General features: G+C 32.4%; 1 protein-coding gene across 2 annotated transcripts in view; it reads left to right on the top strand.

The window, feature by feature from the left end:
- SNX29 (sorting nexin 29) overlaps window positions 1-25,769 on the top strand; it is a 653,362-nt gene that overhangs the window by 355,006 nt on the left and 272,587 nt on the right. For both annotated transcript variants that reach the window (XM_074280586.1, XM_074280587.1), the window contains exon 16: window positions 18,342-18,458. In XM_074280586.1, coding sequence (XP_074136687.1) covers window positions 18,342-18,458 — 117 coding nt within the window. The remainder of the gene's footprint in view (window positions 1-18,341; window positions 18,459-25,769) is intronic.

Here is a 25,769-nt window from a genome sequence, read left to right as displayed (position 1 = left end):
ATTTTAGGGTCCCTTTCAGTAGGTGATCGATGAATTCTTTCAATGTTTATTTTACCCTCTGTTTCTAAAACTTCTGGGCAGTTCTCTTTGATAATCTCCTGGAAGATAGTGTCCAGGCTCTTTTTTTCATCATATTTTTCAGGGAGTCCAATAATTCTCAGATTGTCTCTCCTGGATCTATTTCCTAAGTCTGTTGTCTTCCCAAGAAGGTATTTGACATTTTTTCCCATTGTTTCATTTTTCTGGTTTTGCTTGATTGATTCTTGGTGTCTCCTCGAGTCATTCAATTCTATTTGTTCGATTCTGATTTTCAATGATGTATTTTCTTCACTCACTTTTTTAATATCTTTTTCTAATTGTCCAATTGAGTTTTTAAGTGAGTTGTTTTGTTTTATGGAATTTTTTTCCAGTTCACCAATTTTATTTTTTAGAGAGCTGTTTTCTTTTTCTAACTCACTAATTCTGTTTTTTAGGGATTTAATTTTTTTATCCACTCTGTATTTAAATGTGTGGGATGACTTAATCAGACTCTCTTGCCAAGCTTCCCTTTCCTTTTCCCATTTCTCTTCTAGCTCTCTTGTGAGAGCCTTTTTGATTTCTTCTATGAGAGTCTTGTGTGCTGAGGACTAGATGATTTACCCCTTTGGGGATTCATCTGGAGACAGTCTGTTTTTAGTCTCCTCAGGGTTTAGAGTCTGTTCTCTATCCATATAGAAGCTGTCACTGGTTAGAGTGTGCTTTAATTTTTTGCTCATTTTGTCAGAGAAGAATCAAAGAAAACAAACTAACAAAAAAACAAACAAATGCAGTCAGCTTCTTTTGGGTGGTGGAGTGAGGGATGGGGCTGGATGGTGTTACTGGGCTTCCTCTATAGACTGTGGGAGACAGCAGCGATGGCTGTGTTGGGTCTGTGCTCTGAGGCTCTAAGAAAGAGCTGAGTCACCCGGGGTGGGAGTAGAGGTGGCCAGGTCCCGAGAGACCCTAGCTTTTCGGGGTTTTATTCTTTAACACCCATGTTTACACCTTCTTTGCTGCTCCTGACTTGCTGCCAAGACAGAATATCCACACTGTGGTAAAGGTCTTTCCCCAGAAAAGGCAGAGATCACTCCCCTCCCCCCTCTGGTCTGCACAGTGTGAGTTGCCTGCCATGTTCTCACTGCTTGCACTCAGCCTGCGCCTGATCTGTTGGTCCCCTCCCCCGAAGAAAAACAGACCTTTTCTGGAGAATTTCAAGGATGTCTTTTGTTGGTAATCATTTGTGGGTTTTTTTTCCAATCAAGCATTAATTCCAAGGCTTTTCATAAAATAAATTCTGAGAGAAAATGTGGAGCTTATGCAGATGTGTGCCTCCTCTCTGCCATCTTGGCCAGAAATCCAGATTATGATGCTTTATAAGACTTTTGAGAGTCCCTTGGACAGCAAGGAGATCAAATCAGTCAATACTTAAAGAAATTTATTTAGACTACTCATTAGGATGACAAATATTGAAGCTGAAGCTCAAATACTTTGGCCACATGAGAAGATAGGTCTCATTTGAAAAGAAAAGGAGAAGGAAAAGTCAGAGGACAAGATGATAGCTAGTGACCAATGATCAATGAGTATGATCTCGGATAGATTTCAGGAGATAGTAGAAGACCTCTACTAAAGAGATCTTCTAATTCATCTGTGTCATTTTACAGATGAAAAAAGCTGAAGGATATGTGATTTGATGTTGGTCATATACTTAGTAAAAGGCTGGCATTATAATTTGACCCAGATCTCTTCACTTCATATCCAGTGTTCCTTTGACTGTAATAATTATCTTGATAATAGGCAAGAAGGTGATTCTTTATGACTCACACCAGGTTCATAGCTGCTTCTTAAGTATTATAATTCTTAGACTATTACAAGAGTGAATGAAGAATATCTACCTGGCAGCTTTTCTCTAGAAGAGAAGTGTCAGTAATATAGGAATAATTTTCATCTAATGCAACAACAGCAAAAATATAGTCTAATATCAGATTGGCCTCCCACCTCTGGAGTTTCCTTAAAATTATCATAATCTGACAGAAAAAAAAAAAATTAGGTACCTAAGATATATTAAGATCTGGTACATCTTCACTTCCTTTTCAGGTCTGAATCTTAGGAATCTATCAATTATATTTCCTCTGATGACTTTAATTTTGTTTTAAATTTGAGTTGTTTGACAATCATTTAATTTTTTGGATGTTCATGGCTAGAACACATATTTTGGGGAAAAGTTCAGTCATTGTTACATAGGTGTGGAGATTTTTCGTAAAAGATTCTATTTGGGCCTGAAACAAATTCACATTTTTCGTTGAGGCTTTAGATATAATGGTTTTGACTTTGTTGTTTTGTTCCGAGTTTTTATTTTGATCTTCTCATTCACCATAGTACTTTTTTTTTGTTAGTTTCTTTTTTTTGTTTGCTCATTTTTTCAGCCTACTTCTTGTTGAACTCTGCTACTGGGGTATATGGGGCATTGTCTCAAGTTGCAGATTGTTTGTGTAGCTGTTTTCAAAACTAGTTCCAGGGTTGTGTAAATTTTGGGTTCTTCCAAGGTGGTATGATCTAAGGAGAGATGTATTAACTCCTATCTTGGTATGTAGTCTGGCCTGTGAGTATCCACAAACACTCTTTTTTTCTGTTCCAAAACTGGAGAGGGTTCCTGCTACTCTGCAGCTAAGCTCTAATATACTAGTGCTTCTACTTGTCTCAGGACTGTGACCTGAATTCTTGTATTTACAATGCAACAGAGTAGTACATCAATGGTACCAAAGGGATTCCTGTAATCTCCTTCTGACAAATTTTCTGACTTCCATATTGTCTTTGGTCTGGGAACTCTGGAAGTATTACCTGCCACCATCTTGCCAGGGCATTGTCTATCCGGATTGTGGTCTATCATTCTGATAGGACAATCTTGAACTGGAAAATTGTTTCATCCTATCCTTTTGTGAATTCTGCCATTCCAGAATTTGTTTTGAAGTATTATTTTAATTTTTTAAATTAATGTGGTTTTTTGATGTCAAGGCCTTTTGTATGCTTATGATATATATCAGGCAGGCAACCTTGATAGGAGTGCCTAGAAATTTTCTATGAGTTTTAGAGAGTCCTATAGTTTTAGGGTATTTGCTACTACATGTCCTCGATGTTGTTTATATTTCCCTGTCTGTGAGGTCCTTGACCATAAAAACTTGTATTGAGTGAATAAGGCTAATCCAACAAATGTAGCCATTTCAGTTATTTTAAGTTACATTCAATTTTTTGTGATCCCATTTGAGGTTTCCTGGCAAAGATACTAGAATGGTTTGCCATTTCCTTCTTCAGTCCATTTTACAAATGAAGAAACTGAAGCAAAAAGGGTTAAGTGATGTATTTGAGGTAAGTGTCTGAGACTTGATTTGCACTCAGTAAGATGAGTCTTCCTGATTCCAGGATTGGCCAAGTTAGAAAAGTAACAAAATGGAAGGGAGGAGAAAGATAACAAACAATTTATTGCTATTCAATTGGCTTAAAATGTTTGGCTCTTCTACCAGTTCCACTTCCCACCCACACCCTTACCTCAGTAGAATGATATAGTATAAGCAGAAAATTCCACTGCAGAGCAAGCATTAATTTCTACAGAAGTCTATGTAGGAAAATTCAAGTTAACATTTCTCTTGCCAACCCATCTCAGCACTGTATTTATGAGTTTAGCTAGATTAAAAAAAAAAAAAAAAGATAATTTAGAGCATATGGGACACAGGATTCTTTATAGGACAGTTGTAATATAGTACAGTAATTACAACAAAGACATTTCTGACACCTGCATGCCACTAGTGCAAACAAGAATGTCAAAAAACATCTGGTGTTTTAAAATTTAATTTGCCTAAGTATAGGACAAATAAGTTCTCTAAGGAAAATGATTTGAGGTGAACAACATTTTTTATAACTTAATAACTAGCAATGAATTCTATCAGCCATATGATATAAGAGGCAACCCCAAACTCCTTGTCTTTTTTTAAAATAATAGCTTTTTATTTTCCAAATATATGCAAAGATAGTTTTTAACATTCACCCTTGAAAAATGTTATGTTCCAAATTTTTCTCCTTCCATCTTCCTTTCCCTTGGCAACAAGTAATGCAATATAGGTTAAACATATGCAATTCTACTATATATTTTTCCACAATTATCATGCTGCACAGGAAAAATCATATCAAAAAGGGAAAGAAAGAAGAAAAGAAAAAAAAACCCAAACAAACAACAACAAAAATGGTGAAAATACTATGTTGTGATCCACATTCAGTCCCCATAATCCTCTCTTTGGATGCAGATGACTCTCTCCATTACAAGTCTGTTGGTATTGGCCTGAATCACTTCATTGTGGAAAAGAAGCAAATCCGTCACAGTTGATGTTGTTGCTATATTGAATGTTTTCTTATCCCATGAAAAGAATTTCTGATAGAAGGTAATTTCACTAAGAAAAATCTTTCCACTAATACAAGATAGCAATTAGCCTATCTATAGTTTGTAGTCTTACAGACTTGTCTGGAGCTACTGAGATGTTATTTGAATTATTCATTTACATGACAAATTTAGTTTAGGTCTTTGTGCTTCCCAAGCCTCCTCTATTTACTTTGTTATGCTATATCTTCTTGTGTATTAGGTATATATTGGCTTAACAAAATTTATTCAGCTATTGTTCAGTTCTTAAAGGTTGTTTCTCTCTCAACTGCATTCTCTCTCTCTCTCTCTCTCTCTCTCTCTCTCTCTCTCTCTCTCTCTCTCTCTCTCTCTGTCTCTCTCTCTCTCTGTCTCTCTCTCCTTCCTCTCCTTTCTCTCCTTCTCTCTCCTTCTCTCTCCCTTTTCCTCTCCCTCCATCCCTTCCTTCCCCTCCCCCTCTTTTGATAGTACAAATTGAACAACTGTGAATATTTTTGAATAGTTAAATACTACCCTCATCTCCTTGTAAAATTTTTATTTTTGGATGGGGATAGAGTCTAAGCAAATGCCTGTTTTCCTAGAATGACCTCAGAGAAGAGGTAGTAGCATTTTGTATCCAGAAAATGATTTCATGAGGGAAGAATAATGGAGCATTTGGGTAAGGATCAGTGAAGGGAGAAACAGAAGCAGAGTTGTCAGCTAGCGATTAGCTCATTAAAAGGTGAAATTAGATGACTTGATGATAAAGACAACATCACAGAATTCTTGGGAATGAAATGAAATGATAATTTCATTTTTTAGAACTTACTTATTTTAATGGTAATTTTATCCTTTATCCTTTAAAAGTTGCAGAAGTGATGAAATTTTAGGATTCTGGTCAACAAAGAATTGGCTGTTGACATACATACATACACACAGATGTAATTATGACTTGGTTTAAATAACTTAAAACTTGTGAAAAAAGAAAGGAGAGTATATCAGCCAATATGTACATTAGATATTAGGAAAGCAGAATGTTGAAGATTCATATAAAGTCTAAGTAGAATCCAGTGGTATTTCGTTCTTCAGTTAAAGTCTATCTGAGACGAGTAGGGACTTCTCAAAGATCAATTTCTGAATTCAGAACCAGAAATGATTCCAACATTAGAAAAGGAAAAGGATTATCTAAAATAATCATTTCAGTGTTTTAGAGAACATAAACTCACAATTTTATTTTATTTTATTTTTTTATTATAGCTATATGTATGGGTAATTTTTCAGCATTGACAATTGCAAAACCTTTCGTTCCAATTTTATCCATCCTTTCCCCTCCTCCCCCAGATGGTAGGTTGACCAATATATATTAAATATGTTAAAGTATAAGTTAAATACAATATATGTATGCATGTCCATATAGTTATTTTGCTGTACAAAAAGAATTGGACTTTGAAATAGTGTACATTTATTTAATCTGTGAAGGAAATAAAAAGTGCAGGGAGATAAAAATAGAGGGATTGGGAATTCTATGTAGTGATTCATAGTCATTTCCCAGAGTTTTTTTGCTGGGTGTAGCTGGTTCAGTTCATTACTGCTCTTTTGGAACTGATTTGGTTCATCTTATTGTTGAAGAGAGCCACATCCATCAGAATTGATCATCATATAGTATTGTTGTTGAAGTATATAATGATCTCCTGGTCCTGCTCATTTCACTCAGCATCAGTTCATGTAAATCTCTCCAGCCCTTTCTGAAATCATCCTGCTAGTTATTTGTTACAGAACAATAACATTCCATAATATTCACATGCCACGATTTATTCAGCCATTCTCCAATTGGGGGGATCCACTCTGTGTTTCCAGTTTTTGGTTAGATAAACTAACAATTTTAAAAGAAACATATAGAAGATAAAGAAAGGCAGGTAACTATGGATCAATACAATTTTAGCTTAGTGATTTAAGAATGGTATCAAGTGCTACGTAGCTTAGAATGAGCAGAGGTTGATGGTAATTGCTAAGAGCAAAAAAGGACTTTTTAGAAAAGTTGTGGCTTGAAGAAGATTAAAGAAGAGGTAGTCTTGCAGGATTAATCTTAGAGTCTTACAGAATTGTCTGAGGATACTTCGAGGTAGTCACTTTTCCCAATCGCATGGCTGCCTGAAGTGAAATCTTGTCCCAGATCTTTCTGCCTCTCCTGCTAGCTCTGGCCACTTTATCTTCCTTCCATTGTTGTAGGTGAATGCTATCAGGATGAATAGTTATGAGAAGGCTGAATTATTCCATCCTTAATTTACTTCTTTTTTGAATAGAGAATAATTTTGGGATTGGGAGAGATAGAACACACATTTTTAACACCTCATGACTTCAAGTCTCTTCACTTGAATAATAATCTATGTCCATTGTTGATGTTGTTGGTTCATCATTTTTTTGAAGAGGACCAAAGACATCACAGGATGATATATTGACTTGGATTTAAGTGAAATAGAGTTGCAGGAAGTCTCCATTGATAATTAAAGTAACAATTGGCTTTTCAAGATCTTGGAGGATTAGAGAGTACAGAGCAGCTGCTCTAGTCTTTCCAAAAGTGAACAGGACCTTTATTGTTGTCCAACAAAGTAACTTAGACAATAGAATAAAACATAGAGGAAATATTTCAGCACATTGTAGAGGTTTTCATGTAGATCATGGGAGACAATGCATGAGAATTCCATAGGATGAGGAATTATAGATGATTTGTGATTTACTGAGGAATCCCATGTTTGAGATTACACTGATAGTGACCATTTTTGAAGTATTATATCATCTATTTGCTAGTCTACTTTTAAAATATTGAATTTAGAAATTTTAGAATCTGGAAAGGTTTTTAAAACAGTTAAGAGGTAACCTTTGTATTGAGGTATGAGACCAGGTTAATTGAGACAGTTTGGGTTGAGTACTAAGAAAATATTTATTTTTAAATGAATATATATATATCATGTGACGTTTGTGTTATTCATCCCCATTAGCTGCCTTCCTTTTATGCCTAAGAGAGTTCATATCACTGTTGAGTGAAACTAAGAAATATTTTCATTATTTTGCATTTTCATTTTTACCAGCAAAGTGTGAGAAGATAAATGCATACACTTATGAATGAATGCATGAGTGTATGTGGGTATATTTGGCTTAGTTAAGGAGAAATGATGCTACTGTCATGTACTTTTAGAGCCAGAAGACATATACACATTTTATACTTCACCTAAAGTACTTATTTTGCAGATGAGAAGACTGAGGCCCCTAGAAGTAAATTGACTTGCCCTAGGTCATACAGCTACTTAGTGTTGTTCAGGTTAGCTACATGACTCACACATTATTATATAAGCCATACTATATATATATATATATATATATATATATATATATATACATATATACATACATATATATATATATATTTTTTTTTGCTACACCAGTGACGATTTGCTTAGGTGTTTAAAAACATAAAACAAACTAAATTTGTGAGTATTCTCAAAGACAAACAGGAATTCTGACATCCAGATCTTGTGTAGCTCTTTTTTAAAATGGTGGAAATAATTTATATTTGCAATCTTCTCTTTAAAAGGTATTTCTTAGTCTTAAAATTTTACTTCTTTTACTCTGAATGTGTAAAACATTCAAGGATTCCTACTTTTATATGACTATGGTCCATGTATGGAAATATCATTAAAATTCATAGCTTTGTTCCTGTCATCTTAGCCAATCTGACAGGTGTGTAGTGGTATCTCAGAGTTAATTTGCATTTCTCTGATCAATAATGATTTGGAACATTCTTTCATATGAGTGGAAATAGTTTTAATTTCATCATCTGAAAATTGTCTGATCATATCCTTTGACCATTTATCAATTGGAGAATGGCTTGATTTCTTATAAATTAGAGTCAATTCTCTATATATTTTGGAGATGAGGCCTTTATCAGAACCTTTAATTTTAAAAATGTTTTCCCAATTTGTTACTTCCCTTCTAATCTTGTTTGCATTAGTTTTGTGCAAAAACTTTTAAATTTGATGTAATCAAAATTTTCTGTTTTGTGATCAATAATGATCTCTAGTTTTGGACACAAACTCCTTCCTCCTCCACAAATCTGAGAGGTAAATCATCCCATGTTCCTCCAATTTATTTATGATTTCGTTCTTTATGCCTAAATCTTGGACCCATTTTGATTTAATCTTAGTATGTGGTGTTAAATGTGGGTCCATGCCTAGTTTCTGCCATACTAATTTCCAATTTTCCCAGCAGGTTTTTGTCAAATAATGAATTCTTATCCCAGAAGGTGGGATCTTTGGGTTTGTCAAAGATTAGATTGCTATTTTTATTCACCATCTTGCCCTGTGAACCTAACCTATTCCACTGATAAAATTCATAGATTTAATGGTCCACTTAGTTACAATGCTCCATAAAAATGGCAATTCTATTGGATACTGGAAGTTATTATTACAGATTGGATCATTGTTTGATATGATCCAGATAATTTTCTAGCTGCAAGAGAGAAACTGGATTTTGGCAGCATAGGAAAAACACAGGGAACTGGGATGTTTCCATGTTTAATGCATTTATGGAAAATTGTTTTAACACGATTCCTCCCATTGTAAAATACTAGCTTTGTAAATGGCTGTGGTGTTTATTTAAAGATCCCATTTGGTGGTGCATATTTGTAGGTATTTAGTAGCAATATTGGCAGTTGTATATTTCCTGCTTACCATGTGGTAGATTAGTTCACAGACTTTAGTAGGCTCCTAAAGGACTGATGTGATTTCAATTTGGAAATGTTCACAAAAGTAATATTAGAGATACTGTGTTTATTAGAGGCAAAAAAAAAAAAAGGACAATTTGATTTATTAATTTAAGATCTATATAAAGAAAAAAGTGATTAAATGGGAGTGAATAATTTTTCATTTTTAAATTATATTGTTCATACTACATGCTTCATCAGTTTTACACTGTAGTTAAAACCTTTTTTTAGAGAAATGAGGACTGTGGAAATAGGGTCATTGCTGGGGGTATGAAGTCCCACAAATTAATAGAAGAATTATGATTTAAGTTTAGAGCATAGTGTTAAATTTGTTGCTTATCCTGAGCAATTTTTTTTTTTTATTAAAGCTTTTTATTTACAAAACATATACATGGGTAATTTTTCAACATTGACCTTTGCAAAGCCTTTTGTTCCAAATTTTCCCTTCCTTCCTCCACTCCCTTCTCTAGATGGCAGGTAGTCCAATACATGTTAAATATGTTAAAATATATGTTAAATTCAATATATGTATATATATTTATAGTGTTAGCTTGCAGCATAAGAAAAATCAGATCAAAAAGGAAGGAGAAAAAACTGTGAAAGAAAACAAAATGCAAGCAAACAGAGTGAGAATGCTATATTGAATTTTTTTTTTTTCCCCCAAGGAAGAAACATAGAACTTCTCTAGTATTTTAAATTTCATGTTTTGGTAACTGATCTCCTCTAGTCATCATCATTATTATTTATTGAGCACATAAAGTATAAAAGTTACTTTGAATGGATGCAGAGAAATATGATACAGGTCCTTCTTTTAAGACACTTGACCTATATAGGAGATATGACATTTTATAAGACAGGCTATCTAACTACTAATTTCCTTGTCTGAATTGCCCAATCAAAAACCATTTATTAATGATAACACACATAGGGCCTATGCCAAGAACCATATTAATTAAATTTAAATTAACTTGGTTCCTTCCCTTCAGAAGTTTCCAGATTGAATTCAATAAGAAAAGGCATGAAAATGACAACACAAATATTGAAAAAATACATGAATATGTTAAAATATTTATTAAATTAAAATATAGCCTGTTGTTATATTGTTGTTGAACCATTCTATTATTGGCATTCTTATTATAAACAAAAGTAGAAGATATAAACAAAAGACAAATGGAATAATGGCTCATAGATTTTTCTTAAAAAGAAAACATACAGGATTTGATAAAATAAGTTTCATTCTGCATTCTAAATCAGTAAGAAATATTTTTTCCTTTTATTTATTTATTTTAAATAATAGCTTTTTTATTTTCAAAAATACATGTAAAAATAGTTTTTAACATTTACCCTTGCAAAATCTTGTGTTCAAATTTTCTCCTTCCTTTCCCCTATTCCGTCCCCTAGAAAGCAAGTAATCCAATATATGTTAAAAATTTCCATATTTATTATGCTGCACAAGAAAGATCAAATCAAAAAGGGAAAAAATTAGTGAAAAAAAACCCAAAAAGCAAACAAACAACAAAAAAAAATAGTTTTTTTTTCTGTGTTGTGATCCACATTCAGTCCACAAATTCTCTTTCTGGATGCAGATGGCTCTTTCCATCACAAATATATTTGAACTTGTCTGAATCATTTTATTTCTGAAAAGAGCCAAGTCTGGTTGCTGGGAGCAATATTCTGTTGGTTCAACTCATTTCAATTCGTATCTGTTCATGTAGGTTTCTCCAGCCTTCTCTGAAATCATCCTGCTGATTGAAGAAATATCATTTCATGGGAACACTGATCACCTGTTTTGACAATATGCACAGTGAATGTAAATAAACTGACCACTATGAAAAAAATTGCATAATTTCACTTTGTACATTAACATCTGTCATAGAAAATTTAGAAATATAAAAGCTCTGATTGGGCTATGTCATTCTTTCCAACTCAACCTTGATGCTTGATGACTTCAGTGCCAGGCTAGGCAGAGGGAAAAATTAAGAAATATCAACTAACAAAAGCTTACTCAGAAAGTTCCTATTAATATGAATAAATGAATTATATATGTCATAAATATTTTAAGAAGAAAGATTCTCCTGATCCAACCATTCTGGAGAACAAAGGATTATCCAACTGTGCATGCTCTTCAATCTAATAGTGTCTCTACTGGGTCTGTATCCCAAAAGAGATCATAAAAAAGGGAAAAGGACCCACATGTGCAAAAATGTTTGTAGCCACCCTTTTGTAGTGGCAAACTGAGTGGGATGCCCATCAGAATGGGTGAATAAGTTATAGTATATGAATGTTATAGAATCTTATTGTTGTATAAGAAACAACTAGCAGGATGATTTCAGAAAGTCCTGGAGAGACTTACATGAATTAATGCTGAGTGAAGTGAGTAGAACCAAAAAAAACATTGTACACAGAACAAGATTATATTATCATCAGTTGTGAGGGACATGATTCTTTTCAATAGCAAAGTGATTTAGGCCAGGTCTAATAGTCTAGAGCCATCTGCACCCAGAGACAGGACTGTGGGGACTGAGTATGGTTCACAACTTTTGTTGTTGTTTGCTTGTATTTAGTTTTCTTTCTCAATTCTTGTACAGCATGATAAATGTGGAAATATGTTTGGAAGAATTATACTTGTTTAACATATATTGGATTTTTTGCCATCTGGGGGAGAGGGTGCAGAGAAGGGAGGAAAAAAAAATGTGGAACACATAGTTTTTCAAGGGTGAATGGTGAAAACTATATGCATGTATTTTGAAAATTTAAAAACTTTATATGAAAAAAAAGTGATTTAACATTTTGGAAATGATGAGGAACAAACAACTCAATGAAGAATAAAAGTGATTTTATCTTGACAGATGTGAAACCTTTGTTTACAGACATTGCAATCATTTTTGAACCTGTGTTCTCTTAGACCATTATTTAATTAGCACAAAGATAAAAATTAACACCAGATTAAAGGAAAAAATAAAGAAAAAAACCACATATTTGGAGCTAAAATGGATTCTGATGATCTCTAGCTATTCAAATAAAAGCTACTGATTCTGAAAATTGAGAATTGGACTAAGGTATAATATTGATTTTGATTATTGCTATATATTTATATGGTTAAAAGATTTAAATAATAGTTGGTAATGTTTAGGTAGTACTTTATTTTAATTATTTCATTTGATCCTCACAATAGCCCTTGAAAGAAAGTACTATACAGTTTTTTGTTTGTGGTTTTTTTTTTTTTTTAAGTGGAAAGGGTTATCTTTTTTTTTTTTTTTTTTTTTTTTTTTTTTTAAACTTAGACCTGGGTGATTTCATTACTATGGGGAATCTCAGTGTAGGAAGTTCTTCACTGATCATCTGGAGGAAAATGAAATTGATAGAACTTTCCATAGTGATAATTTCTCAGCACTGAAAATTGTGGAATCATTAAATATGAAAAATGACACCTCAGTACCACATGTGTTATATAAGAAGATTGATATGGCACTAAAAATTAGTGAAATTTGGAAAATGGCTATATTTAAACAAGTATGAGCAGAATAAATTCCTGCATCACTATTTTCAAAATAAAGGAATCAATCTTTCAAATAAAGGAAGACATCAAATAATTGGAAAAGATCCAAAGAGGATAGCATTAATATTATACTGTACAGTAGCAAATAATAATATGTGTTTTTTCATGTCTTTAAAATCTTTGAGAATGATCTACGTATAATAAATAAGCTTTCAGACCTGGTTTTAAAAAACTGACACTTTTCAATCACCAGATACTCAAGTAAAATCACATACAAAGTTACACTCCCTCCACTTTGTTTATTCATTTCTTTTTGGAAAGAAGACTGTGGCCTTTAGCTTTGAAAGGACAAAACTAATAATGACCGTTTTATTTGATCAGAGTTTTGTTACTTTCCAATAATTATATATTTTAGTGTTTGTTTTAGGTATTATGTGTGAGGTTTTTGATTATTTTTTTTATCCTTCATTATTGGTCTTCCATTCCCTCCCAAATAGTTCATATTCTTCATCCATTGTGATTTACTAATATGTATGTATATATTGTTCATTTATTCCCAATTATTGGGCACATATTTTATTTCCAACTCTTTATTAAAACATTACCATGAACATTTTTGTATGTGTAGCTTTTTTTTTTTTTTCTTTTCTGTTCATAAGCTCCCTGGAGAGTAGAATCTCTAGGGCTAAGGATATGAAAAAATTAGTAACTTTTCCTACGTAATTCCCCAGTTCAGGTTGAACCAATCTATAGTTCTAACAATAGAGAATTAGTATGTCTTTATTCCCATAGCCCAATAATGAATTATGTTTTCTCATTTCCCCCTACCCCAAGCTCAATGGTATGAAATAGTACTAGATTTCAGAAGTAACTTCTTAGGGAAATTTTGTATGTTTAGTCATACAGTTGACCAATATATTCTTTATTAATTACTGATTGCAAAATTATTAATAGGCAGCCTTAAGTATTCTTTTCCAACAAGGGGCTTGCTGTGCATAGGTTATATAGAGATCATAAAAAAATTTATGTGTACCAAATATTCCCTCAAATACTGAATCAGTGCTTATGATTATGCGATAAATGAGACTATGAGTGGTCAGAGTTAGGAGAACTAGGAGAGAACTGGGTCTTGAAAGCCAGAACAATAGAGCAGCCAAAAGAGGTTATTTAACTGAGTCTAAAAGTCAAGTAAAATGAGAAGTAAAACAAAGAAGAAACTATTAAAATTTGCAATCGAGAATTAAGAATTTTGGGGGGACAATTTTGTAGAGAACACTTTTAAAGGAATGATGGGATTAGGATCTTAGAAAGCAAGGCATTTAGAGGCAAAGTCCTTAGTTTTTTATAATTTGGGTGTGAAAGTGATCAAAGATATGGATCATTGCTTGAGGGAGTGGAAGAATTGAGGGTTTTTTTTTTTTTTTTTTTTTTTTTTTTTTTTTTTTTTTAAGTATGGTCAAGTCTCTTTTAGAAGTGGCCTGGTGATAAAGAATGAAGACAGGGAAAGGGGAAAATGAAACAGGGGCTAAGTTCCTAGAGAAAACTGAAAAGGAATAAGATCAAGGGCATACCTTTTCATAGTGGCTAGAAGCTGGAAGATGAATGGATGTCCATCAATTGGAGAATGGTTGGGTAAACTATGGTATATGAATGTTATGGAATATTACTGTTCTATAAGAAATGACCAACAGGAGAAATACAGAGAGGCTTGGAGAGACTTACATCAACTGATGCTGAGTGAAATGAGCAGAACCAGAAGATCATTATACACTTCAACAATGATACTGTACGAGGATGTATGCTGATGGAAGTGGATTTCTTCAACATAGAGAAGAGCTAATCCAATTCCAATTGATTAATGATGGACAGAACCAGCTACATCCAGAAAAGGACTGGGAAATGAATGTAAACTGTTATTTTTACCTTCTGAATCCAATTCTTCCTGTGCAACAAAAAATTCGGTTCTACACACATATATTGTATCTAAATTATACTGTAATATATTTAACATATATAAGACTGCTTGCCATCAGGGGGAGGGGGTTGGGGGAGGAAGGGAAAAAATCTGAATAGAAGTAAGTGCAAGGGATAATGTTGTAAAAAATTACCCATGCATATGTACTGTCAAAAAATGTTATAATTATAAAATAAAATAAAAAATTAAAAAAAAAAAAAAAAACAAAAAAAAAAACAAACAAAAAAAAAAGATCAAGGGCATAAAGCCTTAATCTTGACAAGGAAGAGAGTCACCACTTCATCAAAAACTGTAATAAAGAACCAAAGAATAGAGGTTGCCTAGTGGTAGAGGCTGAGTAGAGGACCTGGATGTAGTTCTGAGGAGCAAGTACTAAGCCTTTTCTTCCTCCTGACAAGGACATGAGGGTAGGGTGCAATTAATATTAAAGGATAATAATGAATGAGCAAAGTAGTAGTAGGAGACTAGGAGACTTTGCATGATAGGGATAAAAAGAAGAGATGGAAATTTCCTAGCTACAGAATGTGGAATAACACCTGCTGAGACTCTTACTCTCAAAAAACGATTCATTGAATAGGGATCATAACATTTTTTTTTGTTTTAATGATCAAGAGATAGTAATGAAAAAAAATGGAAAAAGTTAATTTTTTATTAAGTATTAAATTTGGGTTTGAATTTTCTGCTCAGCCACCTTGTGTGGCACACACTTAAATTCTTTGAGATTAAATTTATTTATAAAACAAGAGGAGTAGTCTGGGTGTTCTTTAGGAATCTTTCTACTAAATTTAGGACCTGTGAGTAGGGGAGATTGTGTTGAACATAAAGGTCTGTAAATACTTGATGATTAGGTCCTTTTGGAAAAACCTTAGTGGCATATTCAGTTGTACTATTTCCTTTGTTTCATTTAAAGATAATGGTGAATGATGCACAATCAGAAGATTCCTTGTCTATGGGAGATGTTCTTAATTTGGCCTGGCGTATGCGAATTCACTTCTGCTCAGAGTCCTGAATATATGAAGTCTCTCATTCTGGACCATAGCTTGGGACCAGAGAATTTCTGAATTGGGACCAGAGACCTAGAGATGAACAGCCTGACATCTGGTACTCTGGTCCTAGGCAGGTACATTTAGGCAATGGTAGTTTCTATGGTTGTTAGCATAATAGTTATGAAAATCAGCTTTTTTTGCCATGAGACTAGGTTAGGGGTAAGACTGGGGAAAGAGACTTAACTCAAACACCAGTGAAGAGGTATCACTCTCTTCCAGATCTATGCTTGCAGCTCTTGCTTGCTTATGTTTTGCCTTTCTTTACCTCATCTGGCTCTGCAGTGTTCCCCTGGCAGATTTTAAATGTTGGAAATAAAGACCTGCCATACACTTAGAACATATAAAGCAGCTATTCTGTGTAGGAAGGAAGGGACACCAATTAACGTAAAGGAGACTAATACTAGTATTTAGATTGATCTTATAAATACAATTTATTGGTATACTAGCCTCTACAAGATGGATATACGGGACTAGTAATTAAGGGAGGAAATAATATATACAATCAACTTGGTTGTGTATCTTGTGAAAGCAAAATCTTCTTAAACTTGTATTCCATAGGAAAAAGGCCCATTATAACTTACCCTTTTTCTCCCATAACTGCTCTAAGATACCATTTATTTCACTAACTCAATACTTAGTTTAAAATATTATGATTCTTTTTAACTCTTTATTGAACAATAATGAAGTCATTGTTAAAATTGGAGTTACCTACTTCTTGACATAGGATACTATCTTGGACTTGAAATCAATTCCGGTGATCATTTAGAAAGATATGTATTTAAAAGCTTTTTTCCTTCCCATATTCAAAGTTAGACTTTTATCATTCTATACCACAGAAGATTTTTGCCTCCTTCCTTAAGCTGTTTTCCAGGTCCAATTTCATCTGGAGCTGCTGAAGTCCATTTCCTAAATATATCTCAAAAGTAGCAGCATTTAATTTCTCTTAGATATACTAATTTTATTATATCAATTTTATACTTTAACTGTAGGCTTGCATTGAATTAAAGCTCTTTGCTTAATTATAACAATAGGGAAATAATTTATGAATTAGTTTTCTATTTCTATTTATTTAACACTATGAACACTATGCACAAAGCTTTTGTCTATAAAAATATAATAAAATATTAATTGTTAGTGCAAATCATCAGGCCTATTAGAAGATATCTTTGGGTAGTTAAGTGGTGGGGCTGGAATCAGGCAGACCTAAATTCAAATGCAGCTTCAGTCACTTTCTAGCTATATGACCTTGGGCAAGTCACTTAATTTTACTTGCCTCAGTTTTCTCATCTATAAAATGGAGATAAAAAGCACCTACCTTCCAGACTTTTTGTGTTAATCAAATGATGTAATTGTCAAATGCTTTACCTAAGGCCTGACATTAGCACTCTATAAATGTTAGTTATTATAGCTATTATTACATAAAATTATCCTTTAAAGGAATATTGGTCCATATAGGAAATGTGGTATAACAGATCAAGTTTTAATCAAATAATTTATGTGCTTATTCTCTTTTAGTCTTGTCATTTTAAAAAATGTCCCATTTTCTTTTCCAGTTCAATATAGGGATTACTCTTCTGGGACATGAAGATTGCTTTATAGTATAATGAGATTATCCCATTAAATGAAAAGCTATATATCTTTCCCTGATGTGTTCAAGGAAAGGCAGTGAAATTTAACTGGAAACACCCAAGCCCAGGAGTATGGAGAAGGAAATGAGAAAAAGAGGACAACAGGGCAATATCTATTACTAGGTAGTAGAAAGTAATATGAGGACACTTCCAGAGTTACTGGGAAGAAGTATACAAGTAAGAATATCACTAGAACAAGAGGAGAGAATTGCCTGTGGTGCTGTCCCTCTGATCTGACACATTGTTATATCAATTGTCGCTATTCTTCTAGGTGCAGTGGATGGACTCCTGGTTCTACTATCACTCATTAGAATAATTCAGGAATGTAGAAGAGAACTAGGGATTTTAGAAAGAGGGAAGGATATCATCCCACTAGAAGGCTAGAGCTTGGAGAAACAAGCATGAAAGTTTTCAGGCATAAAAATATCAAAAGGTGACAAGAACCCAGTTGGAAAAGGAGCTATGAAGGAGCTTATTCCTAGAGATGTTAGGCTCCAAAAACAGAGGCTTTTCTGTATTATTACATTATAATCACAATAATAATCTAATTATTATTAGATGTAACTAAGATTACAATGTATACTTAAAAGGTAGCTTCTTTTTGTTTATCAAAAAAGCAACCATGTTCTATTTTCTGAATTAACTTCTGTAGAAAGAAGAAATTTAAATTTTAGAAAAATGTGTTAGATTTGCAGTGGGAAGACCTGGGTCTAAATTCTGGCTCTACTAGTTATTGTCAGTATGATCTTAAATCACTTTACCTCATTTGGCCTCAGTTTCCTTCAGTGTAAAATGAGTGGATTGTATTCAGTGTTGCTAATGTTTGCAACTTTAAATCTATAAATTTGTGATGCAGTAGTCTTGAAACTAAAGTCATCATTTGATTTGGAGGTTTTGATTTCTTAAGTCTTGTTAACTTTGTTTTGTTTTCTTTTGTTTTTTCCCTTTGTTTTTGCATATATAGTGCTTAGTTTAATGCCTGGAATAGAGAAACACTTGTTAATTGATTGGTTGGGGTTGTATATTTTTTAGGTGGCAGAAATGCATGGAGAACTTATCGAATTCAATGAACGACTTCACCGAGCTCTGATTGCTAAGGAAGCTCTTGTATCCCAAATGAGACAGGAACTCATTGATCTTCGAGGACCAGTAAGTACTTTATTTGTGAAACTCCCAAGAGTTGTGATTAGAATATTTATCAATCCATTCAGTCTGTATGTGTTCAAAGCTTATGGCTCCCCATTTTCATTGCCCTTTCGGTCCTTTTGATTACATTGGAGAGAAAGCATTTAGTCACCATTTCTTTCTTATGTTTAGCATTTTCTGTGACTGGAAAAGTATCATGAAGTAGTGAAAGAAAGAAGTGGGGTTAAGTCTTGCCTTTGATACCTATAAGCTATGTAACTATGAGCAAGTCACCTGACTTCTATAACTTATAGACTGATCTTCCTAATAAATGAAATTTTCTTGATGAATTTAGAGAATTTATTATTTACTTATTTTAATAGTAAAAATAAGTCAACAAGCATTTTAGCTTTATTTTCAATTTACATTTTAAAGATTAAGTTAAACAGAAAATAGCTGTAACAGCTTAGTAATTGCTTCCTCTGTAATATTCTCTTTTTTATCTATTTTTTTCTATATTTGTACTTTTATTGTTCTTGTTAGTTATAGTCAGTGTATCTACTCTCTGCCTGTGTTTTCTTCATTTCACATTACTTTATATGTCTTTCCAAATTTCTTGTTATGTCCCTAAATTTTTTTTTTTTTTTTGAATTGGTTATATTACCCCACTTAATGGATAGATCAGGTCTATATTTATTGATCATTCTTTCTGTTTCTAAATAATGCTATTTTCTGTCATCATATTTCTTTTTTCTTTCTTTTTTCTTTTTTTTTTTTTTTTTTAAGAATACTTCTTAGCTTGTTTACCTTACAATGGAAGTATTGGCTCAATACATATATTTTCTGACTCATATATTTCCAGATATAGCTAAAAAAAAGATTGTTGTTAATTTAAATTTTTACTGAATATGCATCCTTTTTTTTCTACAACCTTGCTAGAATTGAGTTTCATGGCTTTTGGTTATTTTTGTTGTTTTGAAATTGAATTACTTTAAGTAATAGTTTAAGTGTGTATGCATATTCTGTTTTAAGGTGTTTATCTTTCATGTCCTTTGCACATCTAGCTAGTGGGAACTACATATTGCCCTTGAATTTTTTCTTTTAGTAAATCCTTATATATTTTAAATGTTAATTTCCATTTAATTCTATTTGCCCTAAATGTTTCTTATTTTTAAATGTTTAAATATATAGTTATTTGTCATGCAGAATTTCATAATTTTAATAATCAACTCTTTTGTATTTCATCTCTTATAATTTCTTCAATGTGATTAGATGATAAAAATGTGTTTACTTTTAAATTTTTTTTCACAGATTTTTAAAACTAGAACTGTATGTTTGTTCTGTGACCTACTTTTCTCAAGTGTGTGGTTTGTTTGTTTTTTGATATATCTATCCAGCTTTTTGCCCATTTCCAGCAAATAGTTATTTAATAAGGAATCATTTGCTTAGTGTTTATTTTTGCTGATTTTTTTTTTTGAGAATTAATATTTTTATATCTGGTATTTTGTTTCTATTTTTGAACTTTTATCATTTTCACCTGGTTTTTAGTTTTTTAAAAAAAATTTTGCCCAATATCGGATAGTTCTGATTATAATTGTTTTATTTAATCCCTTAGCCTAAAAGAAGCTAATGTTTATCTGTATCAGCTTCCCTCCCTCTCATGCTAATTTTTTAATAAATCGATTTATAATATATATAATTAAAAAATATATAACATATAATTTTTGTAAATTGATTTGTTATATATATAATATTACATATATAATATGCAATTTAAATTATAAACTGATTTATAAATTTTGATGCAGTATTTTTCAATTCTATTATGGACATCATAGTTTTTTGATTGATATTGAGGGGTTTAGAGGAAGTAATGTTAAAGCCTAGTTAAAGGAAATAGTGAGGATAAAGAAAGGAGGACACTGGAAACATTCCAGTGGGCAGAGAGCCTTTGGGTTGCCAGGCGGGGTGCCAGGCATGGTGCTGGCATGTTTAGACCCTCTGCAAAGAGAGAGCTCCAGTTTGGCTCTGGGGGGCTATATGGAGCTTTTGGCTACAAAGGGTGAAGTCCCAGGTTGGCTCCTGGCTGGGTTTCAGTCAGGGTTAGAATTTGAATTGAATTCAATGGATTTTGGGACTGAGCCATCCCACCCAGATAACAAAGATAAAACTGTTTGTGCTTGGGGTGGAATCCCCTCACTGAGACAGAATCAAAGAAGATTTTCTCCTTTAAGGATTGTTCAGAGTTTTGGGTTTTCTTCTTTAATATGATCTCAAATTTCTAATTTAATTTAGGGATTGTCATTTTTAATTATAGTGCTTTGACTCATCTATCAATCTTGGATTTTATTTAAAATGATCATATCAATATCTTTTATTTTTACATTTCCTTTTTCCAGAATATACTCCTCACTATCCCCTGTGAACTATTCCATATAAAAAATAATTTAAAAAGAGAAAGAAAAACAGTTCAATAAGAGCATGATAGTGTATATACATTGATCCACATCCATAACTCTCCACTCTGCAAAGGAGTCTATTGTCTCCTCTCTTCTGGGACTGATCAAGTTTGGCTTTAATTTTGTAGGGTTTAGTTTGAAATTTTAATGTCATAAGTATATGTGAGTATATTATTTACATCTTCTATTATTCTTGTCAATGGTTTACAGTCATCTTTACTAAAATATGTATGTTTATATAAAAATATTGTATTTCATAGATAGTTTTTGCTTTTTCATTATTGGACATGATTTTTAAAAACAGTGCTTTTTCTGACGTTGTTGGTATGGTGATGATGTTTTTCAGTAGTTTTAATTGTGTCCAATTCTTCTTGACCCCATTTGAAGTTTTCTTGGCAAAGATACTAGAGTGGTTTGTCATTTCTGTAATACTGAAATTCAAGTGAATTTATTAGTTTTATTTCATATATTCATTTCTCAGTTACTGTTTTTTATTGAGACCAGAGTAAGCTATTACTACTAATAACTAAACGAAATAGTTTCCTAAATTATTTCTGCTGATGTCTTTTTTTCCTCTTTTAACTATGGTTACTAGAATTCTTAATATTATGAAAATTGGGAAATCGTTTTAAAATTTAGATTTAATCAGAACATTTTGCCTTGTATATTCTTTAGGATTATAATTTATTGAATTAGAATGAGAAGAGACTTAAGCTATCTCACCTTACACTATCATTTTCCAAATCAGGAATGTAATTTGCCCAAAATCATATAAGTAGTAATTTTCTGAGAGAGGTTTGGGTTTGAAGTGGGTATTTTATATTGTTTATATTATTTTTGTGGGGGAAAATTCCTCTTTTTCTATTCTTTTTGTATATGTAGTTTTTTTTTTCTCTATCATGAATGGATAATAAATCTTTGTGTGCCTCAGCCACCTTTTTAGGACTTAATCATAATAGTTATCTACTTTAGAAGAGATAGTTTACACACTGAAGTTCCCTTCATTGATGCTTATCATATTTGGCATGTTTATGATATTTTCATAATTGTAGTAATATTTCTAATACTAAATCATACTTTGTCTTCCTGATTTATGCCCTTAAGCAAAATTATTTTTAAAATATATCCTATATATGTGTATGTATGTATTTTTATATATATATACACACACAGATATATATATGTATATATATGTATGTATAATTTAGAATTTTTTGTTTATTAATGAGATCAGCTGTGATATTCTTCTCTAAAGGTAATGTTCTCTGGGAGCAGGTTTCTTGGGGAGCTTCTGGAGGCAGCCTTAGTTTCAGTTCAGTATAATCACCCTGAATGCAGCCTAGAGTTAAAGTCCAAATCCTTTATTTTCTCTTTCCAAGTATTATCTCTTTCCTTGGACCTGGTTAACTTTCTTAGAGGCCTGTCTCTCTCCTTGGTTCCGAGAGCTCTTGCTGCTAGTCCTTTGCCTCTGCCAGCTTCAGCCTCCAATCAATCATTATATCACTAGGAAACCATTATTTGTTGTAGGATTAAATCAATGCTAAATTAGATTTAACCATTGTCTCCTCAATTCCACTCAGTACCTTGTTTCAAGTTCTGGCCCATAACATCTCCTTGTAGAATCAGATCAATCATACTGAACCATGCTAAATTAGATAATTATTGTCTTTATCAATTCTACTGTCTTAGTACCTTGTAAGAATCATAACAATTAGCCTATAATTTAAAAAAAAAACAAAACTATTGTGTGTTTTGGATCTTTTGAATCAGTGCCATAGTTCCCTAATAATGATAATTGGGTAGCAGTCCATCTTTCACTTTTTTATAAAATTTATAATATCAGAATTGGTTTGTTCTTTTGAAGATTTGGAAACTTACATTCATAAATCCTTTTGAGTCAGCTGAGTCTTTTTTGCTAGGTAATTTATTCTTGACTTTTATTTTTTAATTTTTTTCTGAAGGTAGGCTATTTACGTTCCTCATTTCCTACTTTTCATTAATTTTGGTAATTTACATCTGTTTTGACTATTGAATTGTTTCATTTTTAAGTTGTAAAATTTTTCAGGAAAAGGGTGTGTGTAATGTTCCTTGATAGTTTCATTGTTTTTCATAATTATGTGTTACTGTTTTCATGTCTAATTTTGATGATATGTGTTTTCTTTTTACATTTTTAAAATAAATTTACTAATGTTTTCTTAGTTTCATTTCATTGCTCTTCAAGCCCAGCTTTTGATTTAACTTATTAATTCAGTTGAGGTTTTGGCATTTTCTATTTTATTTATTTCTGATCTTCCTTTTTTCTACTTTCTTTTAGATTTACGCATTATTCTTTTACATATTTTTCTGTGATATAGATTTCGTTCAGATTCTTTACTTCCCGCTCTCCTCCTTGTTCCCCCTGTTTACTACAGATACTTGGTGCTCTAAATTGGCATTGTTTGCTTGAGTGCATAGCATACATTTTGTTAAATGCTGTTCTTAGAATTATATTCAAAAGCATGGTATTTTAAAAAATTTCCTCTTAACTTAGTTGCTATTTAATACCATGTAGCATCATATATTTTATTTATTATTTGTTTTTAATTTTACTAAGCTCTGGTGTTTTAGAATGTATATAATTTCTTGCTTTTTTAATTTGCTTAAGTACAATCAATTTTTTTGTAAAAACTCTTTGTTCACTAAAAAAATATTCTCTGTTTTCATTTAGTTCATAACTGTTATTTTCAGTTTAAAAGATATGTAATTATCTCTTTGTTAATTCTGTTACTTCAATACCTCTTTAGAGCATGTCTCTACAAATCTAGATTATAAATTTGTCACATATTAGAACATGATTTTATGTGGATCTCTGGCCCATTAACCATTTAATGACCAACCTTCTAGTAGTAAGTTGCTCATCCCTCTACATTCTACATTTCCTACTCATTCTTCTATGCTGCAGACTCTACTTTCAACCTCCTGGTCTGGAATCCTTAGCTTCTAACTGATGAGCATGTACCTGACTAGCCAAGACCCAAATCCATCTAGTAGTATTCTTCCCCTGGCTTCTAATTAGAGATTACTTACAATATCAAGGTCAGATCCAGATTCACCTCTGGCCATTTCTTCATAATCCTTCCTCAATTCCTTTTCCAACTATGACTCTTAAAAAATCAGATCATTACCAAGATAACTCTCCCTGGCCACCAGTTATTTATATGTATTGTTTTCTTGTCTCGGAATTTAAGCTTCTATAAATGAATAAAGTTCTCAGTTGAATTTCAAACTATTTGAGAAAATAGTCTAAATTACTAATAATAAAAGCAAGCCTCAGGTTTGAACTAAATCAAGAAAATAGAAAAGTTGAAAAGGATGGAATAATCAATGTTAGCGGGGTTGTGGAAAGATAGGAATACTTATACATTGTTGATTGAGCAGTAAATTAGTATAACCATTCTCGAAAGCAAATATGGCTGTACATGATCAATAATGTTGAAGATTACCCAACTAAATTAGATCATAAACCCATGAATTATTGAAATACATATTTGTTTTACAATAACACAAAGAATAGTAAATAAAATGTTCAAATCTTTTTTGAGTTTTTCTGGTTTGAATTCAGTCTCATTTGATATTGTTGCCCATTTTATCTTTTCCTTTATGAAGTTAAATATATTTACATTCTTTCCTTTTCATGAATTATAATGATTATCTAAATTATTTCTATTTGTCTTTTTTTTTTTTAATTCAGCTATATTTTATTTTCAGTTTGGTATTTTTTTCTTCCACACCCTTCCTCTTTTTCTTGTTGCTGCTGAATCATTTCGGTTGTATTCCCTTCTTTGTGACCACAGTTAGGGTTTTCTTGGCAAAAATACCAGAGTGGGTTTTCCATTTTCTTCTCTAACTCATTTTATAGATGAGGAACTGAGTTAAACAGCTTCCCACTAGAAAGAAGATGGGAAATAAAAAATTGGAGGAGTAGGCTTCTTGAAGACTTCTTACACCATTTTGCATTACCAAGATATGTTCTACTTTTTAAAAATTAACTTTATAATTATAATTTTTTTTGACAAGTACATATGCATGGATAATTTTTTTTTTTTTTTTACAACATTATCCCTTGTACTCACTTCTTTTCCGAATTTTCCCCTCCCTCCTTCTACCCTCTCCCCTAGATGACAGGCAACCCCATACATGTTAAATGTGTTACAGTATATCCTAGATACAATATATGTGTGTAAAACCGAATTTCTTGTTGCACAGTAAGAATTGGATTCAGAAGGTATAAGTAACTTGGGTAGAAAGACAGTAGTGCTAACAGTTTACACTCAATTCCCAGTGTTCCTTCTCTGGGTGTAACTGATTCTGTCCATCATTGATCAACTGGAACTGAATTAGATCTTCTCTATGTTGAAGATATTCACTTCAGTCAGACTACATCTTCATACAGTATCGTTGTTGAAGTGTATAATAATCTCCTGGTTCTGCTCATTTCACTCAGCATCAGTTCATGTAAGTCTCTCCAAGCCTCTCTGTATTCATCCTGCTAGTTATTCCATAACATTCATATACCATAATTTACCCAACCATTCTCCAATTGATGGCATCCATTCATTTTCCAGTTTCTAGCCACTACAAAAAGGGCTGCAATAAACATTTTGGCAGATATTGGCATATATGTTCTACTTTTATTCCCTTAGAAGGACATCCAATTAATTTGCAGATTTTGAATACACTTTTGTGTTGTTAAACTATTTATTACAATTAAAGGGAGTTCATTAAAAAAGTTCACAGGATGATTGTGATCCATAACCACAAATGGGATTTATTGTTGGATAGTAAGGAACATAAACTGGAAAGTAAACTAAAAATGAAGGAAAACATCATACTCCCT

This window comes from Sminthopsis crassicaudata, chromosome 1 (genome assembly GCF_048593235.1).
Source record: "Sminthopsis crassicaudata isolate SCR6 chromosome 1, ASM4859323v1, whole genome shotgun sequence".
Classification (NCBI taxonomy): Eukaryota; Metazoa; Chordata; class Mammalia; order Dasyuromorphia; family Dasyuridae; genus Sminthopsis; species Sminthopsis crassicaudata.
Note: the sequence above shows the minus strand (reverse complement) of the source record. Positions and strands in the feature narration are given on the sequence as shown.